General features: G+C 37.0%; 1 protein-coding gene across 2 annotated transcripts in view; it reads right to left on the bottom strand.

Annotated features, from left to right (window-relative positions):
• LOC130235883 (metal transporter CNNM4) overlaps positions 1-14,691 on the bottom strand; it is a 38,405-nt gene extending 23,714 nt beyond the window's left edge. For both annotated transcript variants that reach the window (XM_056466404.1, XM_056466405.1), the window contains exons 1-3: positions 13,313-14,691; positions 2,009-2,152; positions 429-563 (exon numbers count right to left, since the gene is read on the bottom strand). In XM_056466404.1, the coding sequence (XP_056322379.1) occupies positions 429-563; positions 2,009-2,152; positions 13,313-14,678 (1,645 nt within the window). In that variant the 5' untranslated portion in view covers positions 14,679-14,691. The remainder of the gene's footprint in view (positions 1-428; positions 564-2,008; positions 2,153-13,312) is intronic.
• Positions 14,692-15,037: the final 346 nt, after the last annotated feature.

The following is a 15,037-nucleotide window of genomic DNA, read 5'->3' as shown; positions in this document are numbered from 1 at the left end:
TGATACAAGGTGTTGAGGGCAAATTCAGAACTGCCGCTCACTGGCTATTTCCTCTTTGTTGGACCATTCTCTGTAAACCCTAGAGATGGTTGTGCGTGAAAATCCCAGTAGATCGGCAGTTTCAGAAATACTCAGAGCAGCCTGTCTGGCACCAACAACCATGCCACGTTCAAAGTCTCTTAAATCCCCTTTCTTCCCCATTCTGATGCTCGCTTTGACCTGCAGCAGATCGTCTTGACCATGTCTACATGCCTAAATGCATTGAGCTGCTGCCATGTGATTGGCTGATTAGAAATGTGCGTTGGTCAGGTGTACCTAATAAAGTAGTCGGTGAGTGTATTTCACAGTAAAATAAAATATTGCAATGTCATTTCTCCCAATATCATGCAGCCCTACTATAGATAATACAGAAATGATAAACGGCTAACCTGTCGCCAGGAATCGGTGCGCTGCTAGCATCAGCTGCGGTGATATCTTGACTTTAGATTCTCTCTCGTGTTTGAAGGCAGAAAAGTCCCTCTTGTTCTTGTTGGGATCCACTTTCTTTCTGTTACGGTTGTCGGCTAGCAGACAAAACACAGCGTTAATTATTCAGCCAATCACTTACACACTTCCACAAAAGCAGATCATACAAATAGGAGATGCAATTCAACGTACTGTCGACCTCAACAAAGAAAACAAACACAGTTTACTTTCAATGAGGACTAAATGATTCGTCCTCTGGGGGAAACTGTGGATATTTTCTAACAGAGGTCCATTCAGGCCATTTATTGGATGATTTTGTCAGCACTTGAATAAATTAAAGAAAGAAAATGATTGGTCAGCTTTGTTATGTTAGTTTGTGACGTGACACTGCTCGTACATGTAATAATTAAATGATGTTTTGGATTTGTGTCTGTGTTATTCTTCAACTCTGACACTTCTCTTCTGAGTTTAATCTCGCACTTCTGAATTCAATGCAACTCTGAGGTAATACAGTGGTGTGAAAAAGTATTTGCCCCCTTACTGATTACAGATTTTTTTTATTTTTACATATGATTTGCATGCATACACACACAAACACGCGCACACACGCACGCACGCACATATTCGCACACACACACAACCTGCATGCATGCAGAAGCGCACATACCCAAACACACGTACACACAAGCCTGCATATACACACACAAAAAGGCAAACACACACACACACAAGAATCCATTTCGGCTAGAATAAAAGCAGTTTTTAATTGTTTTAAAGCCATTTTAAGGTCAATATTATTAGCCCCCTTTTTATATTTGTTTTCTGATAGTCTACAGAACAACCATCATTATATAATAACTTGCCTAATCACCCTAACCTGCCTAGTTAACCTAATTAACCTAGTTAAGCCTTTAAATGTCACTGTAAGCTGTATAGAAGTGTCTTGAAGAATATCTAGTCTAATATTATTTACTGTCATCATGACAAAGAGAAAATAAATCAGTTATTAGAGATGAGTTATTAACACTATTATGATTAGAAATGTGCTGAAGAAATCTGCTCTATCTGCAGGGGGGTTAATTCAGGGGGCTAATAATTCAGACTTTAACTGTATATATATATATACACATTAAATAGGTTTATTATGACACCATTGTAAATATATTCATGTATGTACATTTATATATATTTATATATACATTATGTAATCTTAGTATCAAATTATAAAAAGTGATTTCCTGCATGTGTGAGGTGTTCATAATGCAGTGTGTATGTGTGCAGGACTATTAATCTGACACTATTCTCTCCTCTGTCCACCATTATCAGTCTCACACTGTTGTTTTCCTCTTCTGAAAGTCTCGATAACACCATCCTGGAGTTTATCTGTTAGTATTTCAGCTAGTAGGATTGTAGAATAATGATGTGTTGTGCTCTCCCATTCACTGCGCTCTGAGTTTACACACTTTGAGCACTTCTGCTGCTGAGAAACACACACATGTGGAAATGGGCCATAAATAATAATGAAAGCCTGTAGTGAGCGTACTGTAGAGATCAGACTCGTCCAGGATCTCCGACTTGATGATCTCCTCGATCACGTCCTCCAGCGTCACCAAACCCAGAACCTCATAGAACGGATCTCCTTCACCCTCGTTATTCACCTTCTGTACGATGGCCAGGTGAGATTTACCTGTATCAGAAACAAAGATAACACTCAACAAACGCACAACTCAACATACTAGACAGAACCACTGCTTACAGATGCATATATAAAAAAAACCCCTCTTGACAACAGCGACAGTCTGAGTTCCAAAACACCTGCAGCCAATCAGTGTTAAGGGGTGTGTCTAGTGACATCAGTGGAGATTTTAAAAGGGGGCGTGGCCTGTTGGGTTATCGCCGTGCTTGCTTTGAAATATTGAAAATGGACAGTGAAAACAGTATTATTGTACACTTGTTTATTCCGTTTCTGTACCCTCATTTAATTTTAGACTCTCTAGAAACAGTGCAATTTGTTTATTATATTTTATCCATGACTTATTCCCCTACAGAAGCAACACAATCAGTCCAAATTATTTAATTATTTGCAAATAGAGCAATCTGAGTCATGTGGGGAAACTGCATTTATCGCATATATATATATATATATATATATATATATATACATATCAGCCAATCACATGGCATATCTAATCATATCAATCATATCATAATCAATCATATCTAATCAGCCAATCACATGGCAGCAGCTCAATGCAGATCAGAAACTGAGAATTTCACGCACAACCATCTCTAGGGTTTACAGAGAACGGTCCGACAAAGAGGAAATATCCAGTGAGCGGCAGTTCTGTGGGCGCAAATGCCTTGTTGATGCCAGAGGTCAGAGGAGAATGGCCAGACTGGTTCCAGTTGATAGAAAGGCAACAGTAACTCAAATAAGCACTCGTTACAACCGAGGTCTGCAGAAGAGCATCTCTGAACACACAACACGTCCAACCTTGAGGCGGATGGGCTACAGCAGCAGAAGACCACACCGGGTGCCGCTCCTGTCAGCTAAGAACAGGAAACTGAGGCTACAATTCACACAGGCTCACCAAAACTGGACAATAGAAGATTGGAGAAACGTTGCCTGGTCTGATGAGTCTCCATTTCTGCTGCCACATTCAGATGCTCGACTCACAATTTGGCCTCAACAACATGAAAGCATGGATCCATCCTGCCTTGTATCAGCGGTTCAGGCTGGTGGTGGTGGTGTAATGGTGTGGGGGAGATTTTCTTGGCACACTTTGGGTCCATTAGTACCAACTGAGCATGGTGTCAACGCCACAGCCTACCTGAGTATTGTTGCTGACCATGTCCATCCCTTTATGACCACAATGTCTCCATCTTCTGATGGCTACTTCCAGCAGGATAACGCACCATGTCATAAAGCGCCAATCATCTCAGACTGGTTTCTTGAACATGACAATGAGTTCACTGTACTCAAATGGCCTCCACAGTCACCAGAGCTCAATCCAATAGAGCACCTTTGGGATGTGGTGGAACGGGAGATTGGCATCATGGATGTGCAGCCGACAAATCTGCAGCAACTGTATGATGCTATCATGTCAATATGGAGCAAAATCTCTGAGGAATATTTCCAGTAGCTTGTTGAATCTACGCCACCAAGGATTAAGGCAGTTCTGAAGTCAAAAGGGGTCCAACCTGGTACTAGTTTACCTAATGGAGTGGCCGGTGAATATGAATATATGTTATGAATAAATTGTATATATATATATATATATATATATATATATATATATATATATATATATATATATATATATATATATATATATATATATATATATATATATATATATATATATATATATATATATATATATATATATATATATATATATATATATAGCAAAAAAACTAAATATCGCAATTTTTTTCCATTATCATGCAGCCCTAATTGAAAAATTGTTACATTTATTTAATTTGTTTTGGTTTGTATGTGTATATTTAATACATTCATATGTATATAATTATATGCATAAATATATTGTATAAAATATTTGTTTAGGTTTATGTAAAAATATTTCTTTTGCATATTTTTAAGTATGTGTCCATATAGTTGAAGTCAGAATTATTAGCCCCCCTGTTTATTTTTTTCCCCCAATTTCTGTTTAACGGAGAGCAGATTTTCTTCAGCACATTTCTAATCATAATAGTGTTAATAACTCATCTCTAATAACTGATTTATTTTCTCTTTGTCATGATGACAGTAAATAATATTAGACTAGATATTCTTCAAGACACTTCTATACAGCTTAAAGTGACATTTAAAGGCTTAACTAGGTTAATTAGTTTAACAAGGCAGGTTAGGGTAATTAGGCAAGTTATTGTATAATGATGGTTTGTTCTGGAGACAATCGAAAAAATATTGCTTAAAAGGGCTAATAATATTGACCTTAAAATGGTGTTTAAAAAATAAAAACTGCTTTTATTCTAGCCGAAATAAAACAAATAAGACTTTCTCCAGAAGAAAAAATATTATCAGACATACTGTGAACATTTCCTGAATCTGTTCAACATCATTTGGGAAATATTTAAAAAAGAAACAAAAATTCAAAGGGGGCTAATAATTCTGACTTCAACTGTATATATTATGAAAAAACAAACTTTTATCTAGGATCTGATTAATTATGAATACTCATTTGACAGCACTAATAAAATTAGTCATGTTTCCATCCATAAACATTTGTTTTTTTTGCATAAATCAGGATGGAAACACATTTACTGTTATTAATGTATTGTTAACATTAATAATCAATTCACCAAAATCTGGTTCACATCAGGTCGTGAAACCCAGTGTGTGAGTGTGTGTTTTTGATACTGAAGCACTGCATGAAGATGCATATTAATGAGCTGTACTTTCACTGCAGAGTCTAAAAAGCTCATGAATTATTCATCATCTTATATTATCTGAGAGTCCGGATCAATCATAAGCGTTTACGCATTACTGGACCATTAGCACTGGAGGTTTGCAGCTAAAACAGAGTCGGATCTAAACTTAGAGCTAAAAGAGCTTATGAGGGGAATGACGGAGACGGCTGGGGATGAGATTAGAAAAAGGAGGAGGAAAAAAAAAGAAGAGCAAAGAGCACACTTTACAGATAAGAGCGCAACGTCAGCATTACTGGACACACAGAGGATATAAACGTGAATCTGAACGCTCAAATCTGAATTAAAATACATGGAGGGAACAATAGAACAATCCCTTCAATATCCACAACCTATTATTATTTCATTTGATATTTATTTGATTATAATTATAATTTTTAGGGGTTGAATATACATTAGGTTTCATTTTAGAGAGTGACCTCTGGAAATCATAGTAAAAATAGACCTAAAAAAATGACACGCTCAACTTAAATGACTGCCAATCTTCAACGCTTTGGCGCACAGATTTAAGCTTGGTCTCGTTTTAAAGACGACAGATGTCAGACTGTAACTGAAGCTAAAACGTTTTAAAAAGTGATGCGCTTTTATATTTATGAAGATAATAAAACAATAAATGTTGAGGTTAAAATAATACATTTTACAAAACATGCTTTAGCCTAAAATTGACAGAAATTCAAAGCTAAATATCTAAACAAATTATATTCCAAATTTAGGGCCCTATCATACACCCGGTGCAATGCGGCGCGACACAATTGTTGTTTGCTAGTTTCAGCTCGGCGCAAGAGTCGTTTTGACGTTTTGCGCGACGCTGTTTAAATAGCAAATGCATTTGCGCTCATATGTGTGCCCAAAGGCGTTCTGGTCTAAAAAAGGAGGTGTGTTGAGGCACATTGCTGGTGCGTTGCTATTTTGAGGAACTTAAATAGACGGTTCAATAGCCCAGGTCTATAGTCCAGCGCAGAGCGCGTTAGTTGTGCGTCTCGCTCACACATTGCTTAATACAGACAGGATGTACAGCAATACACAAATATCTTTACAAATGAAAAAGAATTAAAATATTAAGGATATATTTAGGATATAATAAAGGATACATATATAGGATATAAATATAAAGGATTAAAATATTACAAAACATATTATTTTCTACATAAATATAAAAACCATACCTCCATGCCTTCTTCATCTCGGGGGGCTTTTTCAGTTTATTCATAACAATTTGCTTTTGTATAATGTTATTATTATCAGCAGTATTATTGATTATCTGCATATTTATATTTGTTTTATTAAAAACAAGCTCAGATTTGCTCACCTGTCAGGTGTTAGACCATATGGGGCACAGCATGTGTGTTTGGATATAACTCAGTTGTTTGATCACACTTCATTATTATTCTTCATTTATTCATTTGCTGGAGATTAGAACTGAATTTAGAAATAGTTTTGAAACAAATCTTTGCACTTAAAGGAAATTAATTATCTACAGGCTAATAGATGTCTCTGCGTACAACACGTTTCCCTATCCACTAGAGTGAAAGTGAAAGTAAATAATGAGGAGGCTCATCTCTCATTCTCGGGCTGTAGATGCTCTGTTTACCTGTTTTTCTCTAGTGAAGCGTTCAGTTTTTACACTTACAAAGTCCGTCATGTAAATAGCAAATGCGCCATGGCGCGACATAACTGATTCTTAAAGAGAATGGAAGACGAGACTCTGATTGGTTTATTCTCAAAACACACCTATAACTCATTAAGAGAATAAGCTCAACCCTGTTAGACCATGCGCCACAGCGCAAAGCGGATTTTTCCATCCTTATATTAGCAAAAGTGGATTCTGACACACCCTTAATGTATTTGCGCCCTGTGCTTTGCACTTTGTGCATGGATCATCTAAAAAGAGCCTATAAAGTTGATATCTAAAATAAATCGCTTTTTAAAATGTATTTGGCCGCAGTACCAGACATGACCACCAGGTTCTTGACATTCAGTTGACATTGATGACCAAACAAGGGTTCCTGCTATGTTTTGAGGAATGTGAACTGTATTTATTCATTTTTCACAATATTTTTTACAACATTTGTCAAGTAGACATAAAGATGTAAAGGAGTATGGGCTGTTTGGTGGTATTTAATTTCATTTTAGCCTCCAAAAAACATCTAAACAAATTTTTACATGTAGATTGCTGTAGCAAAGTAATGCGTTACAACTTTGACAAGTATCCTTGTTGAATTAATAAATAACTGTTGCTCAGTAATATCGATCAAAAAACAATCACCATATATGGAACCTAGAAATTTTAAGCTTTCAAATGATATAATTTGTCATGACTAGATTAAGATTTAATGGCAAAAAAGATATGTAACCTTAAGTGTCCCAGTGGCAAGATGATGACAGTTAAGGGGTTTTAATGTATGCCATTTAACTGTTAAACAAATATTGGCTGCACTGAATGGTGATGGAACATTATTTCAGCAATATTTTGATTTTTTTTTTTCACTGAACTTAGCTAAATCATTAGACACTTGCATTTATTATTCTTCCATGTACAGTTGAAGGCAGAATTCTTAGGCCCCCTGAATTATTAGCCCCCCTGTTTATTTTTTCCCCCAATTTCTGTTGTACGGAGAGCAAACTTTTAACACATTCCTAATCATAATAGTTTTAATAACTCATCTCTAATAACTGATTTATTTTCTCTTTGTCATGATGACAGTAAATAATATTAGACTAGATATTCTTCAAGACACTAGTATTCAGCTTAAAGTGACATTTAAAGGCTTAACTAGGGTAATTAGGGTAACTAGGCAGGTTAGGGTAATTAGACAAGTTATTGTACAATGATGGTTTGTTCTGTAGACTATCAAAAAACAAATATAAAAAAGGGGCTAATAATTATTTTAAAAAAATTTAAAACTGCTTTTATCTTAGCCAAATTAAATCAAAATCAGACTTTCTCCAGAAGAAAAAATATTATCAGACATACTGTGAACATTTCCTTGCTCTGTTAAACATCATTAGGCAAATATTTAAAGGAAAATGAAATTCAAAGGGGCGCTAATAATTCTGACTTCAACTGTATATGCAAATAATTATAATTAAAGTGTAATTAGTATGATGCAGACATTAAGAGTTCTGAGATTTGAGGTTTCAAAGCAAGATCCATTTTTATTTTTGTGCTATGAATTATGTTTAAACACTGTGTAAATCATTAACTGTGAATCTGAGGATCAATAATACATACAAAAATAAATGAATAAAACTAAAAACACTAAAGTCCAACATAAAATGAGTAATGAAATTTGACACATTTTTAGGGTAAAAATTGGTTTAAATATATAAAATAACATTTTATTAAACCGGAAAAAATATTGAGTTTAAATAAACAATAATACATTTTTTTTAAGTGTAAAAATGCTACAACACTAAAGTCTAAAATAAAATGAGTAAATAAATTGGACTAATTTGGAGGGTAAATATTAGTTTACTCAAATTAATATTAGAAAAAGACATTAAATAAAATAATTAATAATTGAGAAAAATTAACAGAAGCATAAAAAAAATTAAGTTTTGTGTAAATTTCATAGTTTGTCATTTTAAAAACATTTTTTGTTTGCAGTAACTGCTTTAAATGTGACTTTTCTATTCCTAAAGATGTTCGGTGACTAAACTCTTATATTAACGAATATAACCGTTTAATAAAACTGGTTTATTTAAAATGCACCAACAATTATTACCTACATTCACTGAGAAATTGATAAAATATTCATTTTAAAAAGGGTGTGAACTCATTTATGCTGACATCTATATCATTTATGTATCATTTTAAAACTACAAATATGATCATCATGCAACCCTGAATATATATTTTAAATAGGTTATAAACAGGAAATATGTCATTTTCACAAGGATATTTATATTAATAAACAAGTAAACTGTTTAAAAAGGCTAATATTTTCTTTCTGTGTGAAATCCCCCAGAGCTCCTGAGGGTTGTGCATTTATCAAACCACTTATTTGCATACTCATAAGCTTATTTACATACACTCATATCTCAGCGGAGCTCATTTTACACAAACAGTGGAAACACATTAAAACAGTGTGCAGAGAGTTGCTCAAATATCTCATGCGCAAAAGAGAAGATGTTTTGCAGGCAGTCTCAGCATCCCTCTGCAGTGCTGTTCTGATTGGCTGATGAAATATACAGTGGGAGGGGCTTCGGGCTGTCAATCATTCCAAAAACCCCATTCACAAAACACATGGCTAATCTGACACATTAATGGTGGCGTCTTTTACTCTGATGTTCAGAGTGTGTGTGTGTGTGTGTGTGTGTGTGTGTGTTTGAATATCACAGAGATAACATTCTCTAGCTCTATGAATCTGACCCTTTCAGGGTTTGATCCTAATTGTGGAATTTTAGTGACTATCGCTTTAAATGCAAATGAGATTGTGCTCTTTTTCAGAAGAGGGCGGAGCTACAGATGGCTGTGCATCAGCATAGCGACAGATGTAAAACAGCAGTGTGTGTGTGTGTTGCCAGTGCTGCTCAGGTGTGCGTATGTGCTTCAGTGTGAGTGTGTGCTTCATGCTTCTGTCAGTCTATGTTGCTGTTCATCTAAAACTCCACATCTATAATCCTCTTAGTCTATGCTGACATTATCTTCAGCAGCTCTAATGGCTGATGGACAGACGGCTGCTTCTCACTCAGGGCTGCTGTTTATGCTAATGAAGGAGAGATGAGCACTAGTGGGCGGGGCTTTCCCCCTCTGATGACACGTTCAAAGGGAGAATGCCAATCAAACTGTTTCATTCATCAAGTCCGATTATAATAAACACAATTAATTACTGTTGATAATTAGAGGCTGGAGAAATTCACACACTGCTGACACACACACACAACTGGGGTTAAACCCCTTATAGAAGTGATTTTTGCATAATAGCTCCCCTCAAACATGTCCAAGATGCTCATCTGCATTTCAGAACTTGATCATCATGATTAAACTGAAGGAAGTCAAATTAAAACTGCATCTGGCAGATACTTTTATCTTATGCATTCAAGTTTTCACATGCATTCACTGACAAATGCACTTTTAATTAGATGTTAGGAATACAATATCTTGGTGAGGTTTTGCGATCTGGTTTCATTGGTTCACAATAGGCATGGGATGATTGGAAAAGTCAAGGCTTTAACACTGCCAAACTTTTCTGCTATTCAGGTGTGAGTAAGATTTTTATTTACTTTTTTTTGTTGTTGTTTTTTTTAGGACAACAGTTTATTCGAAAACATACCCAAAGATGCCCTTTTAAATGGTAAAGAAATCAGTGTTTCTGAAACAAATGAAGAAGTCAATGGTTTATCTGATTTATTTAGCCTGACATGTTTAATCTTTCACCAATTAAAATATATTGTGTTCAAAGGGGATAAAAGTTTTAGCTTTATTACCCAGACATTTAAAAAACGATATATTTTAGAGCAGTGATCACAATACTGTGACACTTTGATATTTTTATCCAAGGTTATCATAACGTCAGAATCTTATACACTCTCAGAAATAAAGGTATGCGAGCTGTCACTGGGGTGCTACCTTTTTCAACAGGTACACATTTGTATTTGAAGGGTCCATATTGGAACCTCAAAAGTATATATTAGTACCTAAACATTTTAAGAGGAACACTTTTGTACTTTTTAGGTACTAATATGCACCATTGAGGTATTAGTATTGACGTTTTAGGTACAAATTTGTACCTTTCGAAGAGGTACCACCCCAGTGACAGCTCTCGTATCTTTATTTCTGAGAGTGTACCGGCCCATGCCTAGTTCACAATATTAAAAACTCTATATAAAGACCACAGATTTGCCCCAAAATTGCATAAATTAATAAATAATTAATTAAACTAATCTAACAAAAACATATAAAATAATATAAACAAACAAATAATCCTGTGTTGTTTTCAGAACTAGGTGACACGGTGGTGGTTAGCAGTGTCGACTCACAGCAAGCAGGTTGCTGGTTCGCGAGCGGTCATGCAGTGCAGGATTTGCGATCAGTATAAGAGGTCTCTGGTGCGCAGAGGTGGATCTCCACATTTACACTGAGAGCCAGAAGCAGCGACTTAAAAGGTGACCATCAGCATTAACACACAAAAGTTTAATTCAGTTATTAAGGAATAGTTAAGAAGTTGAATTATTAGAAAATAATGCACAGCTGATGTAGTACACTTCTAATAACTCAACAGACCAGAGTGCATTATTCTGCTTATACCACACCTAGAGGCCTACTGTTTTAATTAGACGTCTCTTAGAAGTTATCTAAAATAGCTGTATAAATCATTTATACACTTTACTTAGATTTATCAAGGATTACTTGATTATAAAGGGCGGCACGGTGGCTCAGTGGTTAGCATTGTGACGTCACAGCAAGAAGGTCGCTGGTTCGAGTCCCGGCTGGTACAGTTGGTGTTTCTGTGTGGAGTTTGCATGTTCTCCCCATGTTGGCGTGGGTTTCCTCCGGATGCTCCGGTTTCCCCCACAGTCCAAACACATGCGCTATAGGGGAATTGATTAACTAAATTGGCCGTAGTGTATGAGTGAGTGTGAATGAGTGTGCATGGGTGTTTCCCAGAACTGGGTTGCAGCTGGAAGGGCATCTGCTGTGTTTTCTTATGTTTCTCTTCTTTTTTCTGGTTTATTAAAATGTTATTTTATATTTTTTCCCAATATTAATTTAATTCATATTAATTTTAATATCTTTACTAGATTTATTTTGGACTTTAGTGTTTTATTCATTTATTTTTGTGTGTATTGATGCTCAGATTCACAGGTAATGATTTACACAGTGTTTAAACATCATTGACTGCACAAAATACATCTTGCTTTGAAATCTCAAATCTCAGAACTTTTGAATTGGTGAGAAGACTCAAAGATGCATGTCATTTTAATGTCTGCTTCATATTAATTACCCTTACATTATAAATAATTACATAGACATCGAAATAATACTAATTGCACGTAAAGTGTCTAATGATTTAGCTAACATCAGTGAATATAAATCATCAAAATGGCCGACAGTGGCTCAGTGGTTTCGCATTGTCGCCTCGCAGCAAGAAGGTCGCTGGTTCAAGTCTGGTTTCCTCCGGGTGCTCCGGTTTCCCCCACAGTCCAGACACATGCACTATAGGGGAATTGATCAACTAACTTGGCTGTAGTGTATGAGTGTGTGTGTGAGAATGAGTGTGTATGGGTGTTTCCCAGTACTGGGTTGCAGCTGGAAAGACATCCACCGTGTAAAACATATGCTGGAATAGTTGGCGGTTCATTCCGCTGTGGCTACCCCTGATGAATGAAGGGACTAAGCCAAAGATAAATGAATGAATGTTTTCAGAAATGAGTGAAAATGAAGTGAGTTTTACCTTAAAACAAGCGAAATAATCTGCCAATGGTGGAAGAAAAATGATCTTGTTTTTCCTTTTGACGTGAGATTATTTTTCCTCCACCACTGGAGGATTATTTCGCTTGTTTTAAGGTAAAACTCACTTCATTTTCACTCATAATTTCTGAAAACAACATAATATTTGCTGCTCGTCTATAAACTGCGTCTTGATTTAGAAGTTTTCAGATATTTAGACTAGAAACAGGACACAATCTCGAAGTAAAAAGCATTATTGTAGTGTACGTGACTCCTCCACGGTCTCGAGATGATCTCAGTATTGATCAGGGGCTGATAGAGGACCCAGATGGTTATTGATCAGCCATCAGCATTATCAATAGGAGAATGAAAAACCAAAAGTACAGCACAGATTTTCAGCAGTGTTTAGACTTTGTTGGTTTATTCTATTCAGCATTTTTATTTAGTAATGTCACTCATTCATGGTATTATTCCCTGCTAATGCCAGTGTTGGGTAAGTTTATAAACAAGTATTAATTACTAATTAAACCATTAGCAATGTATTTAAATTACTTTCTAAGTACTTTGTCTGAAAACTACTTTAATTACTTAATACTACCTAAAAGTCTTAAAAATAATTATTTAGAGGTATTCTGTTAATATATTTGTGTGCCAATACATATTTTTAGAAATCTATACAGAATTTATACAGAATTACTGAATTTATACACAGTATTTTAAGCAAGTACATACGTAACTGTATTAAATTTTTTAAGTGATCTAATCTTTACTTTTTCAGTGCAAAATTAAACTCATTTAATTGAAATTTATGTAACTAATTACACCCAACACTGTTAACGTACAGTAAAAATGTGGTTTTATTGCCTGAAAAACAAAAACAAACTAATTCTGTGTGATTTATAAGCCTTATGTGCTCATAATTCACTATCTCCAGCGTCAGACCCATGTCAGTATACACATTTGTGTCCTGATATGTCACATAAACTCAAAAGCACACACACTAACCTTTCTTAAACTCCTCCAGCATGGCGTCCAGCTTGGTGTCATGGAAGACGAAGTGCACCGGATGGTTGTAGAACTTGGTGACCGTCTTCAGAGTGGTGCAATCATCCGGATCCACAAACGCCAGATCTTTAACATACAGGATATCCACAATATTGGAGCGCTCGGAGTCATACACTGGAATCCTGGTGTACCCGCTCTCCATGATCTCCGTCATGGTGTTGAAGTCCAGCACAGCGTCTGTGTGGATCATGAAGCAGTGTCCTAGCGGCGTCATCACATCTTCAACAGTCTTAGTCCTGAGCTCCAGAGCGCCCTGGATGATGTTCAGCTCCTCTTTGACCAGGTCATTATAGGGCTCGGTGACCTTCAGCATCTCCACCAGCTTCTCTCGGTTGTAAACGGTGCCAATCTCCTGCCCGAGGACACAATCCAGAAGCTTGCTAACGGGAAAGGACAAGGGGAAAGTGAGCAGCATGAAGAATTTGGTGAGTATGATGGTGTTGGCGCCTACAGCCAGACCATGGCGCGAACAGAGCGCCTGCGGGACTATTTCACCGAATATCACAATGCCAACAGTGGATGCCACCACTGCGCCCAATCCAGACCCAATCAGATCATCCAGGAGGATGGTTAGAGTAGTGTTCACCAATACATTACCCAAGAGCAGAGAGCAAAGCAGATAGTTACCCTTACTCCGAATGGGTTCAATCTTCTTAGCGTACTTCTTCTCTTTATTAGTCCCACAACTCTGCACTATGCGAAGCTCCATTGGGTCCAGAGCCATGAGTCCCAGATTGAGTCCGCTGAACATCCCGGACAGCACCAGAAGACCTGTTACTAAAATAATCAGCAGCCACAAAGGCAAGAGAGACTCTTTCTCCTCCACAACCACCAATCTCCCGTCTTTATCGCCCAGGTAAACCCACCTGTCTCCGGATTTGACGCACAGACTGTAGGTTTTCTGCTTCTCTGTTTTACGCAGAGGCTTCACGGACACGCTGACCAGTCCTGAGCTGCCCCTGTTGGACACGTTCATGAATGTGCTGATGCTCAAGTCTTTGGTAAAGTCTTCGCAGGTGTTATTCTGCTTCTCTGTGTCCTCTGTGTACTCCGTGAACCTGATGCTGGACGCCGCGTCGGGGCTCAGGTGCACCCCGTAAAAGCGCATCAGGACGCGGCTTTCCTCCGTCAGCTGGATGAGCCCGTCCTCCGTGGTGGTGGCCGGCTTGTCGCTTCTCTCCAGCCGCATGCCCAGGATCTGACAGCTGTGAGCCGGGCGAGAGGAGTCAGTGTGGCCGCTGACAGAGCTCCAGAGGACCACGATGAAAGTTAGCAGACAGCCGTGTCCGCCGCGCTCTGTCGCCATGTTTGTTGCGCTCTCTCCGGCGAGGCTGGACCTGACGTCACGTCAGCGGGGACCCCCGCCCCCTTATTTGCATAATACGAAATTGCGCAACGCCCATCTATTTGGGTTGTTGCTAAAAGAGATACAGCTGAAAGTTAACGAGAATTAATTATTAAATCACTCATTAAATTGTATTTTATTAACGTCTAGCTCTACCCCAACCCTAGTGATGTAAAAACAGTAATTATAACCGAGTAATTCATTTAATTCATATTATTCATATTTAATTCATATTATTAATTCATATTATTAATTAAATTACACATTAAATTGCATTTTATTATCGTCCACCCTAACATCACAGTAGGCTAATGTAAAAA

The sequence above is a fragment of the Danio aesculapii genome, chromosome 10 (genome assembly GCF_903798145.1).
Source record: "Danio aesculapii chromosome 10, fDanAes4.1, whole genome shotgun sequence".
Lineage (NCBI taxonomy): Eukaryota > Metazoa > Chordata > Actinopteri > Cypriniformes > Danionidae > Danio > Danio aesculapii.
The sequence above is the reverse complement of the archived record's forward strand: the minus strand, read 5'-3'. Positions and strand labels throughout refer to the sequence as shown.